Here is a 27,363-nt window from a genome sequence, read left to right as displayed (position 1 = left end):
AGCATAGAGTATAAACGAGCTGCGAGCTCGATTGCGTCACTTCCGGTAGCGTCCCGACGCGTGCCTGATGAAGTCACGTGACCGTGACGAACACGCGTCGGGACGCTACCGGAAGTGACGCAATCGAGCTCGCAGCTCGTTTATACTCTATGCTTGAACTGTGTTTGTTTGTGAGTATCTCTTTGTTTCTTGAATAAATTGAAACTTTGTTCATAAATACTACACTATGGGGCTCCCTTCCTCCTTATTTGCTTAAATCCCCTACATAACCTGCTGAGGTAACCATCCCCTCCCCTATACTGGGCATCGCTGAACAACCAATTTAAAGTGACCACACAGCGGAATAGGCAAGAGACGGGGACACAGTAACAAGACCTCGTGGGATAAAGACCACCAGGAACCCTGAGGATATATATGTTACATGCTGTTACCTTACAGCTGTAAGGTAAGGGGACACCCATATCCTAAGTACACAGGACCACGTGGGATATTTTTCACTACTATCACCACCGACCAGATCGCTATAGTTCATATAGCACTTAACACCAGTACTGCATGCATTTTTTACCTGATGCGATTTTGGATATAATCGCTATTGGTTGTCGCACATGTTGTATATGGACACAATTTTTACACACGTTATTGTGGAATGTATATGTCATATAGTTTCTGACCATTGAGCACTATTTCACTTGCATTATTGTTAGATAGTTTTTTTCACCTGTAACATTTATTTTTTATGCGTTTTTAATGCTGCATTTTTCAATTTTTTTCTGTGCCAATTTTGCATGAATTTATCTCACTTCACTGCAGTTATTACCTAGTATAGGGTGAAGAGACACCCATACGCATCCAACTCAATTTGTCTAACACTGGCACGTTATGCGATTTCTTTGCTAATCACAAGTAGCTATCTCCTTTTTTTCTTTTTGCACTAAACTGTTTTTTAGTTAATAATTGTGTATTTATACATTGTTGTTCACGGTGTAGTAGACATTGCAACACGTTTATTGTATCACTTAGCACCAGCACTTTTTATGCGATTGGATTAGTCGCAACAAATCGCAATATATTTTTTATCACAATTCTTATATATTGATTTTACCTATGGGATGCTGTAAGAACGGACCTATTTACTGCTTAGCATTGCTATTTTAGAGTCCTATGCTCACCCTAAAAAATCACATCAGAAATTATTTAGTTTTTTACCACTATATTTTTTTTTTTTTTTTTTTTTTTTTTTTTTTTTTTTATATCACTTCAATATACATCCCAAACACTATTATGTGATAGTGGTGAGGTTTTCGCACGCTCCCTCATAGAACGTACATATTAAGCTCCCAATACATTTTTTGGTCTGGGTGGCCACACACCTAGCATTTAAACACCTGCATCTATAGTATCTACAGATTTTGTAGGCCAATATTTCCTGAGTTAGTACTGCGCACCACTACTCTCTTACCGCCCTAGAGGTTTAACTCCTTCCCAGCCAATGTCATTAGTACAGCGACCGTGCATATTTTTGGCACCGATTACTGTTTTATAGAGTCACTGGTTCCTGCAAGGTGTCAGCGTCCGATAGTCTGACACATCAGTCTCGCTATAAGTTGCTGCAAGAGTAAAGAGCCTTTACCCACTCACTAACCAGCCCGTAGACGAATGGCGACTACAGGGTAGTTGGATAACTCTGGAAAGTCGTACAGTGACATCCTCCCAGAATCCCGCTCTTGCGTGCCCCCTGGGGTGCGCACCCGAGAACATCCGTGACCGCCTGGTCCACAGCACCCTGCGTATCACAAATCACGGTAAACTGCCGCTGATTGCGGCCATTTACCACGTGATCGCTCCGTCAAATGACGGAGCGATCACTTGTAAACAAACCGCGTCATGTCATGACGGTTCGACCCCCCTCCCGCCGCTGCTTCTACAGACTCGCCAATTCAATCAAAGCCAGGATCGTTTTTTTTATTTTTATTTCAGGCTTCCCAGCCTAGAGGCAAGATGTGGGGTCTTATTGACCCCATATCTCACTGTAAAGAGGACCTGTCATGCCATATTCCTAATACAAGGAATGTCTACATTCCTTGTAATAGGAATAAAAGTGATCAAAAAAAAGCGTCAAACTAAAATAAAGTAAAATGAATAGAAAAAAAAAATGAAAAAAATTTAAAGCAGACCTGTCCCAGTGTGCTTGCATGCAGAAGCGAACACATATGCAAGTCCCCCCCACATATGAAAACTGTGTTCAAACCACACATGCAAGGTATCGCTGTGAATGTTAGAGCAATAATTTTGGCCCTAGACCTCTAACTCAAAACATGTAACCAGTAAAAAAAAAAAAAAAAGCGTCACCTATAGGTATTTTTAAGTAGCGAAGTTTGGCGCCATTCCACGAGTGCGTGCAATTTTTAAGGGTGACATGTTAGGTATCCATTTACTTGGCGTAACTTCATCTTTCACAATATGCAAAAACATTGGGCTAACTTTACGGTTTTGTTTTTTTAAAGCACAAAACTCTCGATATTGCAAAGAATTGTGGGAAAAGAAAATGACGACTTCAAAAACCTCACCATGCATATTTCTAAAATACCTTGGAATGTCTTCTATCCAAAAAAGGAGCCATTTGGGGGGTATTTGTACTTTTCTGGCATGTTAGGGTCTCAAGAAAGGATATCCCGTCAGTACTTCAGGTGTGTGATTTTGGTTAAGAACGTCTCAAGCTATCTGCAAATTCTATTTTTTTTTGGTCTCTGTAGCCAAAGACGCATGGCAAGATAGAGGAGACTCAAGCTGCACAATGATTAGGCCCCTTCAGGTGGCGCATTCCACATTGGCAAAAAATGCTGCATAAAGCTCCCACTTCAGCAGCTTCCCTCCAAAACTGCCTGTACATCCTCAGGAGTAGAAGAGGCATTATGTATCTGAACCCTGGGCAAAGGCGGCTACATTAAGGTCATTTGTCTTACATAATATTCTGCTTTTTGTCTAATAGGCTGCCTGTTGCATCCCTGAAAGAATTATAATTGGTTGCAGAGACTCGTTAAAATCGGCTCTTGCTCTGGTGCAATGCTGCCGAGTGATGTGCAGGTCTTCACCAGAGCAAATGTTCGTTTGTGGTTTTGCAACTGCTCGCTTTCTATACAAATTTATACCCCCCCCACAGTGTTTCAGAAAACAAATTCATACGTGCTCAATTAAACTCTCCAATTAATGCAAACATACATTTGGTGACAAAATAAGTATCCTATAAAACTTCGAGTGTCCATATATAAAATTTAAAGGTCTCTAACAAAAGCTCCACTCTGTACCCACCAGGGTCATCCACCATTCATTGGCTCAGGATTGGTGCATTTAAAGCGGGATTCCACTCTTTTTTTATTTTTTTCTTACCTGTCTCACTGGTGGGTGAGTGCTACCTTCGATTGGCATCCACGTCCGGCGTTTATTTGACCCCCGGCGCCACGAATCTTTTCCTCAGGATGACTTATAAAAACCTGCCCTGGCATTTTCCATTTTAACTGTGGGCGTCTGAAGCCCACAGGCATTTACTTCCTGGTATATGATGACGTCTGGCTCCCAGCATGCTCCGCTCCATCTTGCACATGCTCAGTGAGAGCAGTGACAAGGAAAGAAAAACTTTCATTGTCCCCCATGGATTCTTGGGAAATTTCCCAGGGACCATTGCGAGGACGATAGCCACACCTACTCCCACGGGAGGACAACCAGGAAGTCAGCTGAAACATCAGAAATAAAAGGTAAGGAAATGATATTTTTTTTTTTCAGGGTTCGTTTAGGTAAGTATGCTAACTGTTGATTTTAATAACATGAACTTTCATTTTTAGGTACCAAACCACTTTAAGGCATCCTTCTCATACACTCATGCAGGCCACAGGAAAATCAAAAGTAACCCAATAGCATAAAATCCTTTTTTTTTTTTTTTTTTTAAACTATAGATCAAGTGACACTTGGGGGGGGGGGGGGGCTTTCTTGGGAACAAAATTTTAGCTTATAGCGATCTCATGTACCCATGCATCTGAGTTGCTGGTTATCCAAATGTTAGAACAGCCAACTGATGTCGCCTCAGCTTGGAAAATGGCAAACACTCTTGTGTTGAAGAACATTTATCTGAGGGTTTGGGAGAAGTCCAGAGTCTGGTACTTTTACCCCTGCGACATCCTTGATGAGGGCACCCAGGGCAGCTCTGAAGAGGCATTTTCCCTTAAAGAGCACGTGAAGCAGGAACTTTTTGCATGTGCTTCCACAGCCCCAACACTTAAACAGCCAGACAGGAGACCAACAACTAGTACACACTAGCTTCAAAAAAGGCGCAGGCATGAGCTCCAGATGTCCCAAGATTAAAAAGATCCACTGCCATAGAGATCAAGTCCTAATGCAGGGCTCGACAAAACCCGGGCGCCAGGTCGCATTGGCGACTAGAATTAGCGACCTGGGGCAGCACAGCTGGGGTTATCCTGTCTCCGTGGACCCCCCCCGGCGTGATTGCGTCGGGCCGCGCCGCCGGTAATTGAGCCCCCGGCTTTGAGGCCTTCTGTGATCCTATTCCTTCTGAAATCTGGCGCCCTCTTGTGGTATTTTTTATTCTAACACCCTAGAGAGTAAAATGGTGGTCTTTGCAATAATGTCTGTCACACCATATTTGCACAGCGGATTTACAAGCGCACTTTTTTTGGGGAAAAATAATTTATTTAATAAAAAAAAAATAAGACAACAGTAAATTCAGCCCAATTTTTTTTTATCTTGTGAAAGATAATGTTACGCCGAGTAAATTGATACCCAACATGTCATGCTTCAAAATTGCGCCCGCTCATGGAATGGCGACAAACTTTTACCCTTTAAAATCTCCATAGGCGACGTTTAAAAAAGTTCTACAGGTTGCATGTTTTGAGTTACAGAAAAGGTCTAGGGCTAGAATTATTGCTCTTACTCTAACGATCGCAGCGATACCTCATATGTGTGGTTTGAACATTGCTTTCATATATGCGTTCTCTTCTGCACGCAAGCTTGGCGGGACAGGGCGCATTTAAAAAAAAATTCTCTTTATTTTAACTTTTATTTTAACTTTTTTAACTGTTCTTTTAAAAAAAAAAAATGTGTGTCACTTTTATTCCTATTACAGGGAATGTAAAAATCCCTTGTAATAGAAAAAAAGCATGACAGGTCCTCTTATATATGAGATCTGGGGTCAGAGAGACCTCACATCTCATATTTACACTAAAATGCAATTTAAAAAAAATCGTCATTTGAAAAAAATAAAACAAATAAAATGTCCCTCTAAGAGCTATGGGCAAGGACTTGGAGACAGGTGGGGGGGCTATCTTCCCCTCACTCGTCTCCATGTCAGGCCAGGGACAGGTCCAGATCGCCGTCACGGACCTGGCTCCTAGATTCCAAGCAAATTTGTCAACCCCTGCTCTAATGGCCTTTGCCCAATCAGCTAGGGTCCAACAGACTAATGTCTGAAGACAGGCTTGACCTGTCAGGAAGGACAGTGTCTTATAAAGCAGGGGTTGACAAATTTGCTTTGAATTTAGGAGCCAGCTGAAAAAGTTAGGAGCCAGTTTTTTTTTTTTTTTTTTTTTAAAGAGTGGTATGGATTGTCAGCTCCTGGAATAAGGCCAGTCATTTTCACCCCCTATCCCTAACTCACAACGGAGCACCCAGTCAATAACTCCAATGTAAACGCTGTTACATCAGGGTTATGGGCTGACCAGAAAGAGTAAGGCTGGCAACAGCTGGGACTGGTTGGCGGTGGCCCCTAGCTGGGACTGGTTGGCGGTGGCAGGTGGACCCTAGCTGGCACTGGTTGGCGGTGGCAGGTGGCCCCTAGCTGGCACTGGTTGTCACTGGCAGGTGGCCCCTAGCTGGCACTGGTTGTCACTGGCAGGTGGCCCCTAGCTGGCACTGGTTGTCACTGGCAGGTGGCCCCTAGCTGGCACTGGTTGTCACTGGCAGGTGGCGGTGGCCCCTAGCTGGCACTGGTTGTCACTGGAAGGTGGCCCCTAGCTGCAACTGGTTGTCACTGGCAGGTGGCGGTGGCCCCTAGCTGGCACTGGTCGTCACTGGCAGGTGGCGGTGGCCCCTAGCTGGCACTGGTTGTCACTGGCAGGTGGCGGTGGCCCCTAGAGCTGGCACTGGTCGTCACTGGCAGGTGGCGGTGGCCCCTAGCTGGCACTGGTCGTCTCTGGCAGGTGGCACTGGTTGTCACTGGCAGGTGGCACTGGTTCTCACTGGCAGTGGCACTGGTTGTCACTGGCAGGTGGCACAGATTTGGGGTGGCACTCGGCACTGGTTGGCGGTGGCACACTGACTGAGCACTCCGTTACTGAAAAGTAACAGAGGAGCTGTCAGAATTGAGCTTAATGTCGGGGGTGGGCGGGAACCGGCCGGGATGTGAAACTGACAGAGGCAGATCTGTCAGATTTGAGCTTGATGTCGGGGTGGGCGGGACCCGGCTGGGTGGGCGGGACTCAGCAGCTATCAAACATCAGCTGCTTAAGAAAAGGGGCGGGCCACATACAAGTAGCGGCCCGCCCAGATCCCATTGGCTGGTGTTTGATAGCTGCTGGGTCCCGCCCACTCCCGCATCAAGCTGAAATCTAACAGATCCCCCTCTCTCCTCTGTTTCACACACGTAGCGTGGCGCTTGTTGCTTGCCAGAGCCGCTGAGTGTGGAGGAGAACGGCAGTCAGTGCTCTGCATGTCTGGGGCATCAATAGTGAGTGGGCTGGTGGCAGCTTGGGCGCCAGGTTGTGATTTCTGGTCGCATTGGCGACCTGGCGCCTGGGGTTTGTTGAGCCCTGTTATAAAGGGTCTCCAATATTTTACTTATTGATGAGGTACTGAAACAATGGGATGGTCAAAGCTTTGGCATGGCAGGATACTGAAAGATCCACAGAGCGGGCAGTCCACTTTTTAAAAAGCCTTCCACAGTCGGTGGTTTCAGCTGGGCACATCGATAGTTTCAAACTATTAGATAAGCACTTGAACAACCGCAACATACAGGAATATACAATACTGACAATCACACGTAGGTTGAACCTGATGAACTTATGTCATCTTTCAACCTCACCTATTTAATCCTCCTGTAGGCAGCAGAATAAACCAACTATAGCTGAATGTCAGTGTTTGTCAAAGCCGCAAAAGCTGCAATTTCTACAACAAGCAAGTGGACTGTGCTGTAACAAGATTTCCGTTAAAGTAGATCTTTACCCAAAGACTGAAGTTGCATATACTTTAAACACCCTAATGTAAGCTCATCTAAATCCATGATGTGCAGGAAGTAATATATCTGGAAGATGATAGCACTGAGACAGTAGAAAAGCAGGTGAAAATATTAAAAATATAATTTGGCAATTGTTCATAATACACAGCACCAAGACGTCCAGTTTAGAGTTACTTAAAGCTGAACTGGGTTATTACACTATCTATCTGATTATAGGTGATAAACAAAGTGTTATGGAGCACAAATGTCCTGTATGGAAACCAGTTGTAGGACACAAAAAAAGAAAGAAAAAAAAAAAAAGAAAAAAAGAAAAAAAAGATACCTGAAGCTGTAAACAGGTCAAGTTCACACTGCTAAATGTAAGCATCATGCTAGAACTAAAAACCAAAAGGCAGCTAGACACACAGGTTTTCTGGAAATATTAAGCTTCTACATACCGATGTACACCAGTTACACTTTCTTCCACAATTCCTTTAATCTTTTTAAACATGTTCGGATACTTCTTGTATATCCAGTGCGTCAAATCCCCACCATCATCCAGGATCTGCAAAGACAGTCAAACTCTGAAACTGGAGATCTTTTATAAGCATTTTATTAAAAACAAAATATAAAACAAAACGTTGTCCAGAATTAAACGTAAAATCTTCTCATACTGAGACTGATACGTTCTGCTATGGGCATTTTCTTACACATTATGCTGTGGTAGGTGTTCTAAACCTACTGGGGTATTGACAAGATCATGACACAGGGGCAGACAGGACTTGTTTTTTCATTCATTCAAAGTGATCTGTGAATGAATAACTTGACTGTGGGCTGCACAGATTTCAAATAGGATAGCCACCGCAGGGAAAAGGAACCCTCCCCGCCCACTGTCACAGGGAGTGGGGGAACGCAGGGGGGTGAGTAGCACAAGATCAAAAGGTGAACCCATCTTTTAAAAACACCCAGATTATAGTACTATTTTCTGATAGATGAGGCCCTGTTGAATAAAAAGATGGTAGTTGCAACTTTGTCATACAATATGTGCACAACTTTTTATCAAATCTGGATTTAAAAAAAAAAAAAAAAAAAAAAAAATATAATAATAATATATAGTCTGTGTACACATACACTAAAATTAATTTTAGTGCACAATTTTCATTTTTCCCAGAAGATGAGGCAGTGTACAGCATATAAATAACAAATGTGTCAAGCTACAAAAATGCAGGTGCCCGTTAAGGGGCGAACAATACGGTAGGCAAAATAGGCAACACTTTAAATATTCTTTACTGTTCATCATTTTAACGTAAATCGTAAGTGATGGCCCTGGAATTATTGTTCACTCCAACAGTTATTAGCAATATACAGCATGTGGCTCAATCGCCGTTTACACCTGCATGCAAGTTCGTGTGCAGGATGAGTAGAGTTTAATTTTTTTTAATTAACATGTGATTTTACTTTACTTTTCCCTTTCAAGTCACTTTATTCCTATCACCAGAGGGCCAACAAACCCGTAAGGGATAGTTAGACAGGTCATTTTTATGGAGGCATCGGGGACCTATTAGACCCCTAAGGTCTCCCCTACCTCTGCTACAGCCAATCAAGCACAGGAGTGTACTCGATCAGTTCTAAAGCTCAGAATTTAGAAGTGCTCAAAGCAGAAGGTAGGGACACGCAAAAGCAAAAAATCGGGAAGCTACACAACAGTCCAGATCAAATAATTTTTTAAATTTTCTAAATGTAGAGATATATAGATATCAAATATTTTTTTTTCTCCACACAAATCGTGTATATAGTTATAAAATCCTTTCAAACCAAAGTTTTTTTTTTTTTTTTTTTAGTTTGATCCTTTCAAGCAAAAAAGAAAAGATCTGAAAGGGTTTCCTTTTGAAAGTCATTAAAATGCTACAGCACATCTCTCGACTCTGAAAGTTTCCTTTCCAGTGTATCCAGGCAATGCTGTGCCAATCCCACTTGGCATGCCAGTAGCCGCTCACACTGCCTAGCTCTATTCTACAAGTCGGTGCAAGATCACCAGTTTCTCTCTGGCCATTGTAGACCGATCAAGATGATCGATGTTCTTCCGTTTCAAAGCAAACCGTAGCACCCGGAGTAAGGGAGAACTGTAAACACCTTCAAAACTCCCTAGGGTCTGTTTTCTAGGCAGAAATGGTCTGAGCTACTTGAAAGCCTACCTATATTTTGTGCAACCAATTGCTGATCCTTCCTGACATTTAAATTATATCATAAAAGGCAATATACTTGGGCAGTGCTGGGTGTGATTGATAAAACATTAGCAAGGGGTTAAATGAAAAGCACCAATATATACGTATGCAAACTTGCCGAGCTCCTGGGAATAGTGGGCTATGGAGGACAATACTAAATTGGACTCAAAAAAGTTTAGAAAGGGGAGTTGTGCATAAAAAACGTTGACAAGTACATGCCAGAATAGTGATAAACTGAATCCATGCAGCTATTGTTTATTCGGTAATGACCATCTACATACGCTCTGCTAAATCATACAAGAATGCCTTATGCCCTTATACTTTAGTTTATATTCAGCCAAACCAATTATAAATATCTCCAAACAAGTAAAATCCATGAACTACGAAGACCACGTTCTCCCTCTCCCCACAGGGTCCCGACTCTTGATTGAATAGATTGATAGCAGCGCAGCCATTGGCTCCCACTGCTGTCAATCAAATCCAATGACGCGAGCGCCGGGGCCGGCATTCATGTCTACGTATGGATGCAAATTTTGGACTTGAGAATGATTGATTACAGATGCCTCCATCCACACTGGGTAAATCAGCATTGACGGCTATTAAGTTTCAACACTGGCGAAATAGAATGGGTGCTGCCAGTGACTGCAGTCACTGTTTGGCCAAGAAACCACCTGGCTCCTCCAATTTTCAAAAAAAAGGGTGTTGGGCAGGCGGGATCCAAGGTGGTTGCCCAATGCTTCAATTTTGGCTAGTTCTTTTGAAATCAGCTCAAGTTTAACCAGGGTAGGACCTAAAAATGTACCCCTAATCTTTTCCTACATTTGACAACTGTCTTTGGTACTATTTTTCAAATTTTTTTTTTTTTTGTTTTAACCAGGTATTCTGCGAGAATAAAAATGAATACAAATGGCGGTGGGGTGGACAGGTACACTACAGCAAAGGAGGAAGAACACCCAGCTGGTAGGTTATGCTACCATATACATGAAAGAATTTCCAGTTCTAACAGAAGAACACCATTAGTGTAGCGCAACAAGCCTGGAAGCTTCATTCAGCCTTGCAGGCCTTGGGCAGCTGTAGCCACAGTGCCCGGAGTAGTTACACCAGTTTAGAACACACTGAATTTTCAATTGGCGAAATAGGATTTTCACAGAGAAGGCCTATTTGAAACTGAAAAGCTGTCTTTTTTTCACTCACTGGAAAAAAAACATTTACTCATGCTTTAAAATTTGCTTTATGTGTCTTACCATGTTGGGTTGCCAGCCTTCCACATTCACACAGCGATCAATACACCACCAAAAGTCATCTTCAGATTCTCCCTTCCAAGAGAAAACTGGAAATCCTGGTGACAGAATATGAATTAAAATACAGACAGGTCCCATATTGGTTATGCAAAGCAAAAAAAAAAAAAAAAATTATATACAAGCCCTCTAAACATATACAACGTGAAAGTCAACCAGCTCTCTCCGAGTATTAAACTAGCATTTTGCCAAATGCCATTATTATCTTGATCTTTGCCCATCTCCTGTCCCTTTGACAATTACTGCCTGACAGTGTACATAGTGCTAACTGTCCCTCTGCTCCTCACCAACTAGGTAAGCTACTATCAGGGTGAAAAAAATGTATTAGCTGGAGCAGGTGACTACAGGCCATAGATGGCAGTGTGCATATACCAGTTTAAACACTATAATTGTCTCATTGGGGGAAAAAAAAAAAAAAAAAAAAAAAAAAAACACAAAATGGGAAAAGCATGTCCAATTAGTCAGAATTCTAATAAAGTTAACTAATGAAGGCAATTTTGGTCAAGGCATCTAGGCTCCTTATTCATTTGTAATTCAAGACAATAAAAATTACCCTAAGCTGGCTAAAAATTAGTAAAATTTTGTTAGAAAATTTTAATTTTAAGAGCATTCTAACCATTCATGGGATCAAATCGGCATTTTTTTTACCAGAGTGGTAAAGAAAATTTAAAGGAGCAGGATGGTAAATTCTCAAACAAATTTAGTTCAGGAAATTACATGAATTCAAAAACTGTTAAAAAGCAAACAGTTTTTTTTAAGTACGTTTGAATGGCATTTGTCTAATCATTGAATGTACAAAGAATAAAAACCCAAGTGAGTAGCTTTATGGGAACAGAGTCAATTTATGAGAACAAAAAGTGATATTTTTTTTCCTACTCTGCAATGGCACACAATCCCCCTCTTCTCAGGTCCCGCACAAAATCGCTTGGCACCTCTCGATGTGCAACCATAGGAAGCCATAACCCAATGTTGCACACATGAGAGCTCAAACTCGAGCTGCACTGTCTGCATTCATTGACAGTGTGGCTTGGACCTACCCTCCCCTCATCACAGGATTTGACTGACAGCTTTCAATCTGTCCTATGAGGGGGGGAGCACAGAGAGCTACTTCTCAAGAAAGCACAGAGCAGGAACGAGAATGGGTTCAGGCAAGGGGGCTGAGGGGAGCTGTACACAGTTTTGTTACCTTAAAGCATAAAATGTATAAGACCCCTTTTCACACTGGGGCAGTGTGGATATAGCGGTAAAGCATCGCTAGTTTTAGCGGCGATTTACCGCTGCTATAATGGGGTGCTTTTAACCTCCCAGAAAGGATTAAAAGCACCTGCTTAGCGCTGCCTTCAATGTGCTTTGAAAGCAGCGCCCATTCATTTCAATGGGCAGTGGAGGAGTGGTGCCCCAAAGATGCTGCTCACAGGACATTTTTTCCCTGTCCTGCAAGTGCAACGACCCAGTGTGAAAGCACTTAGGCTTTCACACTGGGGTGGCTTCAGAGGCACTTTACAGGTGCTATTTTTAGCAATGCCTGAAAAGTGCCCCAGTGTGAAAGGGGTCTTAAGAGAAAAAATTTTTTTTTATAAAAAATATATATATAATTTTACAACCACTTAAAAGTCCTGCTCTAAAATTATAGATTAACCACTTCTGGACCGCCCAGTGTACGTCGGAACTTTAAAGATGGATATCTCTGTAACGGCAGCAGCTGCTGCCATTACCGATAGCCCTCTTCTGTGGGCGGTCCGGTTTACGAGAATGGTGGTCTCTGTGGTGGATTTGCCGTGGGATCACCATTATTAACGGCTGGAAAGGGCCCCCCACAGCGCCCTCCACCGCTTACCAGAGCAGTCGCGGAGGCTAGCAGGTCCTCTTCCTAGCTGGGTATGGATACGAGTGAAGGCAAGATGGCCCCCACCTGTCTCCATACCATGGCAGGGTGGAAGTGATGTCAAAACAGTTTTAAAATCAATAAAAGTAAAATAAAGAAAAACTTTTTTAAAGTGCCCCATCTTGACGAGCTCACGCATATGTGAGCAGTGTCTGCATACGAAAACAGTGTTCAAACCACACATGTGCGGTATTTTAACTTGTAAACACCAAGTCTGGAAAACAGGGTCGGTCCTTAAGTGGTTAAAAATACAAAAAACGATCATCATGCATCCTTCTGGTGGCCACACATAGTGGCTGGACATTAAGGGCCACTTTTCTGGAAGCTACATATATGCATTACGCAGTTGACTGGAGGTCAATATGTAATGTTAACTAAATGGACAAGGCACAGAGCAGGTAATGGCCCAATATTATAATCTGTTGCTTGGATTCAATTTGCCACATTCCTAAACGATAAAAATAATTTTAACTTATTAACTGCTCATTATTATGCCTGTAACAATCACAAATAAAGTTATATTTTATTTCCAAACTAGAAGCTCAAGTTGCGAGCAAGGAGGTCTGAATGAACAGTTGAGGATATTGCATTAAAAGCAAGAGATTTTAAGATTGAATAATAAAGTAGAAAACTTAGATCATTGTAAGGTGCTCCTCTGAGCTCCAGTATATCACTTACCACTCTCCGCCAGAGCAGCAGCCACTTCATTAAGAGTAGAGTAGATATTACAAGCAGCCCATCTACACTGAGCTCCAAGTGCCCCCAACGTCTCAATTAGAACCTGGAGAAAAGCAAAGGTTTTAGAGATATTCCCAATGGACCCAAGCATGTTATTTGTTCACTGACCAATAAGAGGGCCTCATGTTTTTTTTTTTTTTCCCCCAAATAAAGGGTTTTAAGTATATATTTTTAAACTTTCATTTTACCGAATACATTTCAACACTGAAACCATGTTCTATGTATTTTCATTATTATTCAATATATCACATTTAGCAAGCAATGTTTTTGTAGGAAATATTTTTATCAAAAATAATTTGAAATACAAAATTAGAAATGCTGTCCAAACCTATACAGGTTTTTGGGGTATGTATGGGCATATAAAACTGGGCGAGTTTTTTTTTTCTTGGGAGAGGATATGCCTTTTAAACTTTTCTTGGGAAAGGATGTGCCCTTTAAACCTTCAAACCCAACAGCTGGAACAATTTCTCTGTAAAAACAAAAGCAATTTGGAATATTTTGTTTGTTAAAATAAAAAAAAAGTTCTACTTATTAAAAGAGGAAGGTTTCTTGCATTACAGCAAGAACCTTTTGCATTTAAAGCCTCTAATGTGAGCCTCACATTAGTAAACACCATAAAAAAGTTGCATACTGAAACAGCTATTACCAGTTTTAGCCTAGGTTCAGACTGACAGTGGAAGCTGAATTTGCACGATTTCATACACGTATGTCAGTCTGACTTGGGGCAATTTTCGGAGGCGTATGGGTTGCTGCACAGATGTCTATACAAATCGCACCCCGAAGTCGCCAAAAGTAGTACAGAAACGATTTTTGGGAACCAGTGCAGCGACGCAAAGCTTTGCACCGATTCGGACAGTGCCATTGCAGGTAATAGCCGCTGATTTGATATATTAAGTCGCTGCAAAGTGAACCTAGGCTAAAAATAGAACTATGGGAAAAAAGGTCCCTGCTTTGGGGAGAGATATAACCCTGTTGGCTTTTTTTCCAATCAGTTTCATTGTTAAGCTTTCCCTTCACTTCATGTCTCATACCCAAACAGAAAGTGAGAAAAACCCTGCAAATTAAGGGAATTTCTTGGTGACCTCCAGGCCACCAGAACTAGTATCCCCATTGGAAGATTCCCCCTATTACTTTTCTGGGGCAACTTGGAATTTACTTTCAAAGATAATCGTACAGAGGACAAATTGAAAAGGGTGAATCTCCTTAACAGGGGCACAGACAGCAATACGAGCTCATAGAGGTTTCATTCACTCTTCAAAAAAAAAAAAAAGAAAAAAAAAAGCCTTTAGTACTTTAAATATAAAATCTAAGTAATGTTCACACACACCCTCTTTTTGGAACAGTTTCCTAGCCAAAGACTTTACGCATAATAGCATGTGTAGAGCACACATATCCGTATACATACATGTCTTCAGAAAATAGTGGATTTCCCCCTTTAGGTCTTGGTCACACTAGTGGTTGGGGGAGGTGGTGTAAACCCTGCAGTGGTGTTGCACATTTACCGCCCCCAACCTCTACCCCCTGTAGCCGCAGAGGTGGTGTCAAGGGGTGGTACATCAGGAACTAAACCTCAATGAATAAAACAAGGGCTGACTAATATGGCAGCTGCAATTCTATAGCTAAAGTGGCACCATTGCAGCCAGGGTGAAAAGCGATTTCAATCAAATTTCAGTCTTCGTTCTTTCAACATAATTAGAATTAAAAGGGCAGAAAACTTCTCACTAGAGAGGTTGACCATTACCCAAGGACACTAGCAAAAACAAAAAGACAAATGTGACCCAATGTATGGGCTACATCTAGCAAAACACCACAATGCAAGTGATCGCTACGGGAAATACCCATCTGCACTACTACCCAGTAATATTCCATTTAAGCGTTTAACCCCAGTGTCCCATCGGATAGTGTCCGCTGTGTACTGGGCATGCACAGTACACAACACAGATTCCGAAAATAGCCGAGGATGAACGGTGCCTGTGCACTGAGTCCAGGTTCTAGCCCCACCATCCAAGCGGACATAGAGTAGGAATAAAAAAGAGCCAAGCAGCGAGGACAAGCCCGAAGCGTGGCGAGCGAAGCTCGCCCGCGAGGGGCCGTATAATTTTCACAACCCTATGTCCGCTTGGATGGTGCAGCCATCACCTCCACTCACAGCGCAGGCGCCGTTCAGCTTCGAGATTTTCCGAAGCTTCTTCTGCCCCGTACTGCGCATGCGGCCACTATACGATGGCAGGACACTATCTGCCAGAACACTGGCACCCAAGAATTCATATTAAAAAGAAAACATTACACACACATAGAAATTCTTTCCATGGAATTAAAAATACATGCTTACCGCAGTCTGTGCGGTTATGTGAGTACAACCAACAATCTTGGCTCCTGCCAATGGTTTTTCTCCTTGTGCTCTCTTGCGTAAAGCCATCAGAGCGGGCATTTCTGACAAAGCAAAATAGCATAAAGTGTATATCATAGCAGTAAGCAGGAACCAAAAAAAATTCATACAAAATAATAGAACAGAAGATCTCAGCACTGCGTACTCCTCAAGGTGGCCACACAAAACCAGAATTTACAACATTCTAATTAGGCTGAATTGTAGTGAAAAAGTCACTCCTGTGATATCTGGATAGGCATTACAACTGCAAGATTAAAATGTGGGGGGGTGTTGAGCAACCGACAATGTTCAACAACTTTGCTCAGCGCTGAAAGACAGATAAAAATAAACATTGCATCGTCATATCCAGGGGTCTCAAACTGGTGGCCCTCCAGTTGTTGCAAAACTACAAGTCCCATGGGGCATTGCAAGGCTGACAGTAACAAGCATGACGGGACTTGTAGATTTGCAACAGCTGGCGGGCCGCCAGTTCGAGAACCTCTGTTCTTATCTGTCGTCCTGTTTATTCATTTACAGATCAAAAGGGATGCATTTTGGTCTGCAAATTAAGTCAGTTTAAAGCAACCTTGTCAAGTAAAATATTTTTGTTTTTTATTAAACTGTTCCTGTTTAACCCCTTAACCTGATTTTTTTTTTATGAAGGCTTCTACCTGGTACAGTAGAGGATGTCAAGTCATCTGTGCCCAGTCTTCCCATGAAGAGTTAATCCAGCTCTGAGCACATGTGAAAGGGGCCTTAAGTTGCATTCACTCTAGTGCACAAGCATTGCAGCATATACTTTCACATTTGTGCGTTGCATATATTACCATTTTTAATGGCAGCACATGTACACTGCTAAATCAAACACCTGCTCCACAGTGCTGAAAAAATAAAATATTTTTAGGCTTGTAGACATGCATTGAGTGCCAACTAAAGTGTAATGAATACAAAGCAACCTGTCAATGTAGCAAAAAAATAAAATAAAAAAAAAAACTACAAAAAACGCATGCACGTGTGAACTTTATATTCTATTCCCACACTTCCAATAACCTTACAAAAAATTAAAGACTGGAAGCAGAGCTCTTTATACTGAACAATCTATACGTGTGGCAATACTAGCTTGAGCATATCAAAACTATTCTCTATTCACATCAACATCACAAACACAAGAAATATGAGGTTTCAAAAGAGACGAAGGGATGGATAAATTGCAACAGTGGGAACACACAAAAAATCAATGCTAACATTCGTATGTGAATATCATTACCCTGCTCTGCAATTTCGATCTCTCGCCGCCCAAATTCAGCCTGCTTGATGTTCTTCACACAGAAGTCACTGCTGCCCTTGGAGTTTTTCTGCTGCTTGTCCCGCGGTGAAGTCTCATCGTCTGAACTGTCTGTGTAGGAAGCAGCTAGTGAAAGAGGATATAATAAGCAAAGGCAAAACAGTATTTTGCCTCTAAAAGCATGCTCAGAAGCTTCTGAACAGAACGCAATTACGTTTGTTAAAATATGTAAAAAAAAAAAAGAAAAAAAAAAAAAAAAAAAAAGATGCTGGTGGAAAAAAAAAAAAAAAAAACAATACTCACAAGCTTGTATTTCATTCCAGTTAAAAGGGATGTGCCATAAAAAATAAATACATATTTTACACTGGTTAGAAGAAATGCTTATGCTTGAATTAGGTTTCTAATAAATTATGAAGGTAACTGGTAGCTGGCAAGACCAGAGCTTTGCTCAAAGTTTGCCCTGTCACACCTATGAACTACTGAAATAGTTTACCCAGTTTTATGTTTAATAACTTATTACTGACGCTGCATAATGAATTCTGGACTCAATCAGAAACCTTTCAACAAGATTTCTGCCAGTTTAAAACATCACTACTTATGATAAAGTGGAGTTCCACCCAATTTTTTAAGTTTGCCCTTCCGTTTTGCTGATCATATTGTCATACATCATTGGAATGTTTTTGTTCCCTAGATCTTACCTGTCTTGGCCTGGTAAGTCATATCCAGCCACTTGTTGGCTCCTGGGATGTATCCTATACATTCCAGGAGTCAATGGGCAGCCTCTGCAATACAAGTCCACCGCGCTGTGCTTAATGCGCATGCACAAGATCGGGAATCCTGGAAGAACCTACAAGTGGGCTTCAGATTGCCACACTGAAGATGGGAGCTCACTTAGATGGGGAAATTACCCCGTCGCCCCCTGACAAAAAAAAAAAAAAAAAAAAAAAAAAAAAATTGTTAATTAACTAAATATGCCGGAATATATTATGCAAGATGCGACCCATCACGGAGGTGTTTTTTTTTTAAAGGCTGGAACTCAGCTTTAACGATAGCTGTATTCTAAATTTTCCTCTGTCAACCTGGAAAAAGATAGAGCATGGAAAAGCAGCACAGAATGCCACAGCGTTCTAACCATTTATGATGTGCGCACACATCAAGAAGAAAAATAAAAATAAAATGGTACAACCTTAGATGTTGGATTCAAAGTACATAAATGTAGTTTCCACATTTACATATGACAAATTCTATCTGGCCACCTACACCTCAGAATTAGATGTAACGCAACACTGGTCTTCCATAGCAGGGTTTCTCAACTGGGGATCTACCAGTCAATTGCAGGCAGCTGATGGGTAGGTCGCATCCCACGCACGCAGAGCAGTGCAGGTTCCCCATAGGAATCTCCACCCCTCCTGTCCATACCAGGTGCTTGTATGTGAAATCACATGATAGACTGGAGATGGACAGGAGGGGTCAGCAGTGAACAGTACACCAGAAGAGACTAGAGGGAAATCAGTACTGTAATGTTTCCTGCTGTGTGCCCCATAATGCCTGCAAATTCCCAGGCTATGACTGTGCAGACCAGTCAAGTTCCTCCACCTCAAACTTGCTCATCCATGTCCTTATGGACCTTGCTTTGTGCTCAGTCATGCTGAAGCAGGAAGGGACCATCCTCAAACTGTTCCGACAAAGGTGGGAGCATGAAATTGTAAAAAATGTCTTGGTATGCGGACATCTTAAAAGTTTTTTTATCCATTTAAAAATAACCAACATGTTATATTTACCGGCTGTGTGAAATGGTTTTGCACAGAGCAGCCCTGAGCCTCCTCTTCTCGGGTCCCTCTTCAGCTCACCTGGCCCCTCCATCCTGCCAAGTACACCTACTACAGGCAGCTTACTATGGGGGCACCTGAGCCGAGCCACTGGTCTGTGTCCATGCAGACACTGAGCCGCGGCCCGGCACCCTCTCCCTTCATTGGCTCACTGACTTGAACCAATGACACTCCACTGCTGTCTCAGCCAATCAAGAGGGAGAGTTCCTGCCAGCCGAGTCTTCGTGCAACATTGCAGGATCGAGATGGGCTCAAGTGTTAGGGGGGGCTGTTGCACACAGATGTTTTTTATCTTAATGCATCAAGATAAAAACCTTCCTCCTTTAGAACCACTTTAAGAGTTCCCTTCACTGGAACTAAGGGGCCAAGCCCAATCCCTGACCGTAATCACCCCTCCACCAAATGATTTGGACAAGTGCACAAAGCCAGGTCCATAAAGACATGAAAGAGTTTGAGGTGGACAAACTTGACTGGTCTGCACAGAGTCCTGACCTAAACCCGACAGAACACCTTTGGGATGAATTAGAGTGAAGACTGCAAGCCAGACCTTCTCATCCACATGTGTGCCTGACCTCAGAAATGTGCTTCTGGAAGAATGGTCAAACATTCCCATAGACAATCCTAAACCTTGTGGACAGCCGTCCCAGGTGATTTGAAGCTGTTATAGCTGCAATGGGTGGGCCAACTCAATATTGAACCATACGGACTGAGTGTCCCAATACTTTAGGTAAATATACACATAGGAAAAGTAACAAATCTGTGAAGGCTGGCACTTTGAGAAGGGTACAAATGTAAAGCTGCCCATACATTTTATTGTACAATTTTCCTTTAGGTTTGACCTCCTATTATATAGTTTTGTTAAATCTAAACCCCATTGAATCTCCTGTCCAGAATTTTTTTTATAGGCAAATACAAAGGAACCAGTGCAGCACGAAATACATATGACCAGGATGGAAGTATGGGATAACACACCGATAGGAGAGAGGGTGAAGAGACGACCGATCTGAAGCATAGGGCAGCAGACCTTTGCAGAAGTTAATAGAGTGGCAAAGGATTAGATGGTTCAGAAATATTTCCCCAAAGGCCAGTCCCCCAGCAGGGCTCTGTCCAGCACAGCCTGACCTGCAAATCCCTGAGAGACAGGAGCCTGGCATTTTCTGGGCTAGAATCCCACGGTGACCATAAAGCCCTAGAAATCTGTGCTTAATAAAAGGAATGACATTGACAGAATATCTGCATGAGAATGAAGAGAGAAAGCCTAGACTTGGAAAAGATCAGCCAGCTCAAACTGGATTTCACTCAAGAAAAAAAAAAAAAAAGAAAAAAAGGCAGATCTTGTGACTGGCATCATGTTCTAAACCTCTTCCCTGCAAACCTTACCATTTGTGTTATTAAAAAGGATAGGTTTATATTTCAGGGGAGAAAAAGTTGCCTTTTCTTTCTTCAAACTGACAAAAGAGCAACTTAGGTTTGTTACTAACTGGATAAGAAAAGTTAGAGTATATACATGATCTCCAGGCCGAGACAAATATGAAGTCAAGGACACCTGAAGTATGAACAAACCTTTTTGGCCACACTTTTTTGGCCACAGGAGTAAATTTGCTAATGTTCTCCGGTTACCCAGAGTTAGCTGATAGTGGACTACTGCCCGGCAGCCAGCAGCTACGCCCATCCCCTCCCCAGCCTGGCACTCCAGCAAGTGCTGCAGGAGCAGAGACGGACGCTGTGAGCCGACTTGTCAGCAGTCATGTAGTTGGTCAGCTCTTAGACGGATTTCACCTTGAGCCACCCTGGACGTCGGCGGTAAAGCGGCACTATTTTTAGCGATGTTTTAGCGGCTGAAAAGGGGTTGAATCAGCCCGCAAACCACTGCCGGAGCGGCGTTGTGGGCAGTATCGCAGCACTGCCCCATTTCAATGGGGAGCAGGGGCGGAGGAGCGGTGAGTTCACCGCTCCAAAGGAGCTGCTAGCAGGACTTTGGGACGCCATGCCAGCGCACCACTCCAGTACGAAAGCCCTCAGGCTTTCACACTGGAATGAAAGGAGCCACTTTTTTCAGGCTCTGTGGCACCTGAAAAAAACTGGCAACGTGAAAGGGGTCTTAGAGCTTGATAGCTGCAGTGATATGAATGTTGCAGCATGTTTATGTACACCCCATAATTCGCCTCTAAATAGGATCACCACATAAACGTAATGCCATATGAAAAACCAGGCCAAAGATGACATGGCATCTAGCATCTCTCTGGCTAGTAGCAGCTACTATTACAGCAGCCCATTATTATTAATAGTTAAAGTGACAGCCAATTGGATTACAGGTTAAAACTGCCAGAATAGCCCAGCTTTGCGAACAATTCAGTTGCTAAATAATCCGGCTATTTACAAGCTGTACTATAGGTGCTACACAGGAACTGTCTGCAAAAAAAGTTTAATGAGAACTGTAAATAACGTCAATTACTGTTGGTCTCAAAATAAGTTTAAAGGAGAAGTATAGCCAAAGCTTGTTTCAGTCAGTTCTGAACTTCTGTGACCGTTTTCAGCTGACAGCAGGCTGAAGCAGTTGGCTCAGTGAGCTTGAGCCCCCCCCCCCCTCCACAGCCCAGCACTCCAGTGAGCATTGGGGCGGTAGAGCAGAGAGCCGATGACTGACCGTCATCAGCTCTCCACTCACAGAGCTCTGAGAACCAAACAATCAGCGATGTTTGATTGCACAGTTATCAGTTTTAGAGCTGGTGGGGGGACAGATGCTGCATCCACCTAGGCAAACATGATACAAAAAACAGCCATACTTCTAAAATTTTCCACTTTTGAAAATAAATGGTCATCCCCAGCATGTGATGCATGACATAACCACGATCAGAAACGAAAGGTGACATACTACTGAATCATTCACAAAATACAAGGCATTCTGTGACTGGTCAAGAGGAGAGGCGGATAAACGATACTGCTTCTGCATATGAGAGCCACAGCTTTAATAGCTGCAGCATTGGATGTACTCTTCAGCATGAATTAAATTGTAATAGTAAAGAAAATTAAGTGATCCTAAGGCTTAATGTACACGGGATGTTTCACAACTTAAATTTTACAAATTTTTTTCCTCAAAGATTCAGAAATTGACATTAAAATACCCCATGTAAACGAAAGGTGGCTTAACGCGAGTTACCGCGTTTACAAGCTTTTACAGACATTTGCCGTTTCAAATTTTTTTGCTTTCCAAAAATCCTTCTAAACTCAACTGCCTAGAAATTACTATAAAACATCCCTGTGTACAATGTACTGATAAGAGGAGAGTTAAAGGGAAGCTGAGAAAAAAAACACCCAACTGCTCCTAAATGTCCGTTTACCAGCAGCAGTGTGCACAAAGCCTAAAAATGGCAAACTTAGCCTGAAGTTCTGCAATAGTGACATTTGTACTATGGCCAATTGTAAAAAAACTGGCTCACTCCATTTTTGCCCTCTCCTACAGGCAAAAGCCTTGTAAACTTCCCTCATGCTGTACACTTATCCAGTAATAAGGAGATAGGCAGTATCAGTTTACGACGGCTGTATTCTGAAACTGCATAGCTCAAAGTAAATCTTTTATAAGCAGAACAGAAGACTGATTTTTTTATTTTTTTTGCCAAGGTTCCAGTATGCACTATCCTGAACACCAAATAAGAAAACAGTTCCAGAGAGGATTCTGAGCCAGTACTTACCAGAGCTGTAGCTATCGGTTGAGGACTGCGATATAGAACGAGACAAGGAGCGACGACCGATCTTTGTGGGACGTTTATTAAACTCCCGCTTCTGGTCTGCAAACTGGATCTGCTGCGAAAAAAACAAAGAAATACTAGAACAAGCGAATTGACTGCAGTTCATCTCAGAGTTTAAAATTAATGGGCGGCAGTGTGGCGTAGTGGGTAGCACTCTTGCCTAGCAGTAAAAAGGGTCGCTGGTTCAACTCCCACCAACTAAGATTTGGGATCTCATCAGCTTTCCTCAAATCCTGGGGTGGGGAGGTTAGGGGAGCAGGCGTAGTAAAGTCATCTGCACCCACCAACATTGGGGGAGAGGAGGTCGATTGGCTTGCACAGTTGGGTGTTTCTGACCCCAATCATTACATAAGGCAAAAAAAATCTATAAATAAACTTATTAAAAATAAAATAAAAAATAATACGCACCAAAATATGCATTACACAATGTTTAAGGTTGGAAAAGTTACGGAAAACTGCAAAACAGATCAGGAGTATCTTTACAAATTCACTTTCAGTTAAGAATATGAGCGATATAAAAAATTGATCAAGGATTACAAGTGAACTTGAATTTAATATTACCAAAAATGGTTCAAGCATTGATAACTGGTAAACTTGAATTTATTGCCAACAATATAATTCTCAAGGACAAGATTATTAATGTTAAATATTTGCCTTTGTATAGGGTTTGCGATCTAGATAACTATAAGAACAAAAAAAGAAAAAAAAAATCAATGATGGCACCGACACCTTTGCTACAATGTGATATGAAGAAACCAGGGTGTTTTACAGGTTTATGATCTCAGGTATCCAAGTTCATAAACCTGCTTAAAGTTGTAAGGATTTTTATGGGTTTTTCGAGTGTCAAATGAAGCACTAGAACTAAGTTTTAATTGTAAAAATGTATTTAAACATTACATAAAATCGAGATAAAAAAATAAAAGGTTTGCAATACAGTTTCTAAAATCAAATTTGTATTTTTTCCGAGATTAAACCTAAAGTCAGTTAACCAGAGAACAGCTAGAAAGAAGCCTTCCACTGTCCAAGCACATGGTGTGAAGATGTTTAAAGTCCGAGCATTCATTATATTCATAAGCTGGGACATGGTTTAGTGACCTCAGTTCCAAACTATTTAAAGATATTATAGGAATTGTTTAGCAAAACGCAAGGATCACTTGAAAAACGGAAAACCAAAATTATGTAATGTCAAGTCTATAAGGCCCTCACCTCACCTGAGATTTATCCATTTCTCCATTGACGTTGTATTTCTTTTTGCTACTCAGCCCACCGATAGACCACCAGCTATCAGACATCTCTGAGTATGGGTAAAGCCAAGTCATGTATTTATGCCCCCATCCTGTCTGCTCTGGTTCTATCTCGCCAGATATGTTTGGTAAGAGTAGATCTCCCACCCCTAAAGTTAATGAGACATTCCAGAATTTACAGCTACTTTGCGTGGTTTAATAGCCAATTACACAGAGTGGCCTCTAAACTATGGTTCTAACAAGGCCAAAACATCAACCGCTTATTTTTATGTATTTAACAGTCTGTAATTACCTTGTTAATTGGGCACATTTTGATGTGTTAAGCCTGAAGCTAGTCAAAGATTTACACACGACCATCTACAGCCTGTTGTACATATACACTGATTAACCTATTGTGTCTTCAATTAAAAAAGGTCAAATAAATGTGAAACTGGTACCAACATTACAATTATCTGACAGACTTATGTTTACTTCATTAGTATTGCAAGGCCAACCATTGTTAAACACTTCACAGAATACAATATGGCTGTGCATTTAAGTACAGGGGCCACGCTGTGCACTGACTGGCCAGGCAATCATTTGGGACCTGTGACGTGACCCAGATGATTACCAAGAGGGAGGGGGAGGGTGAACTTCCTTCCAGCGCCTGGGAAGAAGTGGGAGCTGGATCCCACTAAAGAGAGGGTTATCCACCCCTCCCCTAAAAAAAAAAATGACACCCCAAAGGGTCACCTGCACTTAAAGTGCACTTGGGTGGAACTCTGCTTTAAGCCTGGTGCACCTATTGGGTTGAACAAAAGAAAACCCATCAGCTCAGACTAAAGTGGGAAATATATATTTTATCTCCTTGATAAAAAGGAAACTAAGGCTGGCCATACCTTGTACACTTTTCTTTTCTTGCACAATTTTCCTTAAAGAGGAAGTAAACCCTGATGAGTTTACTTCCGCTTTGATTCCCTGCAAAGGTAAAGCATAATGAACTACTGTGCATCGCATAGTAGTCCATTATGTGTCACTTACCTGACACAAGAGCCAGCGAAGTCACCGCTGTCCCCTGTAGTCCGGAACATCCATCTTCTCCGTGGGTCTCGCTGCTCCACCGCTGTCACTCGACGAAGCCGCGATGTCAGTCCCACGCATGCGCACGGGAGCTGCCACTCGCAGCATATCGCCGTTGACAGCGGTGCGCTCAGTGCGCCTGCGCGCCGCTGTCTATGGCGCATGCGCCGTAGACAGCGGTGCCTGTATTTTGGCAAATATCTCCTAAACCGTGTAGGTTTAGGAGATATTTCTTGGACCTACAGGTAAGCCTTAATCTAGGCTTACCTGTAGGTCAAAGGGGTTTGTAAGGGTTTACAACCACTTTAAGATTTACCAAAACCATATAATATGAGGTAAAACCTATACACTCAATTTGTATTTAATCAGGCAGGCCCTTGCACTACATAGTTGACAGGTAAATCTAATGTAAATGGAATAGAATTGTATAATGCATGGCCAGCTTAACGCGTCATCCATGAAGGTAAGTTTGAAGCACTGGGTGATACCACCATTTATATTGACTGCACTCCATTAACCAGCTCTGGATCAGATAATTGCTGATGACCTAAGCCACATGCCTGGTTACCAAGTAGTGAACATTAGAGCCTGTGGTCATGTAACACATGCCATGTATACAGTACCCAACTCATTCTGCACTGCCATCCATGTGCATCTGCAATACAGCATCGGTGCCCGTTTCTTCAACAGCAGTCTCCCTTCTGGTTTATATCCAAGAATGTTCTGGTGTTACTTTTAGGGCTGGTTCTCACGGGTGCGATGTCAGACATTGGATGTGATTAGCATTGCAGTGCAAATCACATGTGATCTCTGCGATGAGATTTCAGCCATACATATAACAGATCGTATGGCTGAATTTGCATCGCATTCAGGCCAAACTTGCACAGGACCTTTGTTGGTCCGCAGCAGGATTCCTGTCCGAAAATACAGTTCGCACTGCGATATACAAACTGATTTGGGGGTGTCAACTTTCAATTGACACTGCCAGCAGTTCACATAGGGCAGTGGGAACTGCCACGAGACCCTGCAGTGGATTTGCTGGGTTCCTGCATCGCTGCAGTGTGAACTGAGCCTTAGTAGCAGTTTTCAGTTCGCTCATTATTAAATGGTTAAAACAAATGCAACAAACATAAATAAGTGCTTTGTAAAAAGTGTACTCAGGCCCCGTCCACATGACATAGAAGGAACAAGCATTCCCGGTACGTGATTTTGTTAAGCAATTTTCACTCTACTTTACTTGTCGCATAGGGCCAGCCTATTCACTTGAATGGGATGGCCTAATTTGTCATCAGAAAAACTTCTGCTCCTCTTCAGCAACACCTTTCACCCGATTTTGGAAAAGCACAAGTAGCTGAGCAATCCTGGTGCGTGGCAGATTTGCATTGTGTTCTGGGTGCCAGTAAGGCATAATGGCACCCAAATGCATGTTGCCATGCAATTTGGAATCCCAGCGAATCTGCCCATGGTTCCAAATTGCGAGACGTGAATGGGGTCTTACTAAAACCTGAATCTGTTGAGGGCCTTTACATCTAACAGTGACCCCTCTATATCCATGCATAGAGGCTATAAAAAGCATACAAAATCTGGCAACAAAGTCAAGATAAGACATATTAACACATGCTGCAAAGACTACTGGCCAAACAAAAAAGAATTAAATAAAAAGTAACTGTCGTGTTAACAGAAGTATTTTCATCACTTTATACCCTACCTCCAGTACCTTAAAGTATGGGGGGAATGTGGCGTAAAGACAGCCTTTTAGAAAAATGGATTAGTATCTTGGCAACATATCTGAAGGCTATAATCTGTTTCCCTGACATGCTTGCTGGTGCTTTACAATAAAACTGGCCTAAAACAATTATATTTTCTTCACATAAAAACGCTAAACTCCTATATTTCTGACTGGACTTCTTCACAGAGACAGCAGGTTACAGAAAATGGACCATAGGCACACAGGTATGACAAAAAAAAACAAAAAAAACAAAACAAACAAAGTCACTTTGCAAATGTCAAGCACTCACAAATCTCATGATTAATCCTGTAAAATTGCTCAATACATTTATTTTCAATAGATTGTCAGCGCCATCAAGTGGCCATAGTGCAGTATTTTCCTGAAATACCCAATTTGGGAAAATACTACATTATAGCCACTAGAGGGTACCGATAACAGGAAATAAACGTATTAGGCAAATTACAGAGATTAATCATATTGGTTGTATGGAGGCTTGAGATATTTGCACAGCACAATAGAGATATAGATACATCTATATCTATATATCCCCATCCCATGTTATTTTAGGCCTACAATGGAGTGCAGTACTGGCTGTGGATGCCAAAGGGTAGAACATTTCACCTAGCTGGCTGGACTATCAGTTGTACAAGTTTAGGGGTTTCTACTACACAGTACTGCTAATGCCAATAAAGATATAAACAATTGTGTGCTTGCAGCGTTATGGCAACAGGT

At 42.1% G+C, this 27,363-nt stretch overlaps 1 protein-coding gene across 8 annotated transcripts in view; it reads right to left on the bottom strand.

Moving 5' to 3' along the window:
• The window catches only part of AHCYL2 (adenosylhomocysteinase like 2), a 164,357-nt gene that overhangs the window by 46,117 nt on the left and 90,877 nt on the right, over nt 1-27,363 (bottom strand). For 2 of the 8 annotated variants that reach the window (XM_077472934.1, XM_077472938.1), the window contains exons 2-7: nt 22,543-22,654; nt 17,004-17,147; nt 15,701-15,801; nt 13,309-13,411; nt 10,692-10,786; nt 7,681-7,787 (exon numbers count right to left, since the gene is read on the bottom strand). In XM_077472934.1, coding sequence (XP_077329060.1) covers nt 7,681-7,787; nt 10,692-10,786; nt 13,309-13,411; nt 15,701-15,801; nt 17,004-17,147; nt 22,543-22,654 — 662 coding nt within the window. The remainder of the gene's footprint in view (nt 1-7,680; nt 7,788-10,691; nt 10,787-13,308; nt 13,412-15,700; nt 15,802-17,003; nt 17,148-22,542; nt 22,655-27,363) is intronic. The other 6 variants (XM_077472936.1, XM_077472940.1, XM_077472935.1 and 3 more) reach the window with 3 other exon arrangements.

Source organism: Lithobates pipiens, unplaced genomic scaffold (assembly GCF_037356315.1).
Source record: "Lithobates pipiens isolate NorthernLeopardFrog02 unplaced genomic scaffold, aLitPip1_a1.2 Scaffold_8, whole genome shotgun sequence".
Taxonomy (NCBI): Eukaryota; Metazoa; Chordata; class Amphibia; order Anura; family Ranidae; genus Lithobates; species Lithobates pipiens.
Note: the sequence above shows the minus strand (reverse complement) of the source record. Positions and strands in the feature narration are given on the sequence as shown.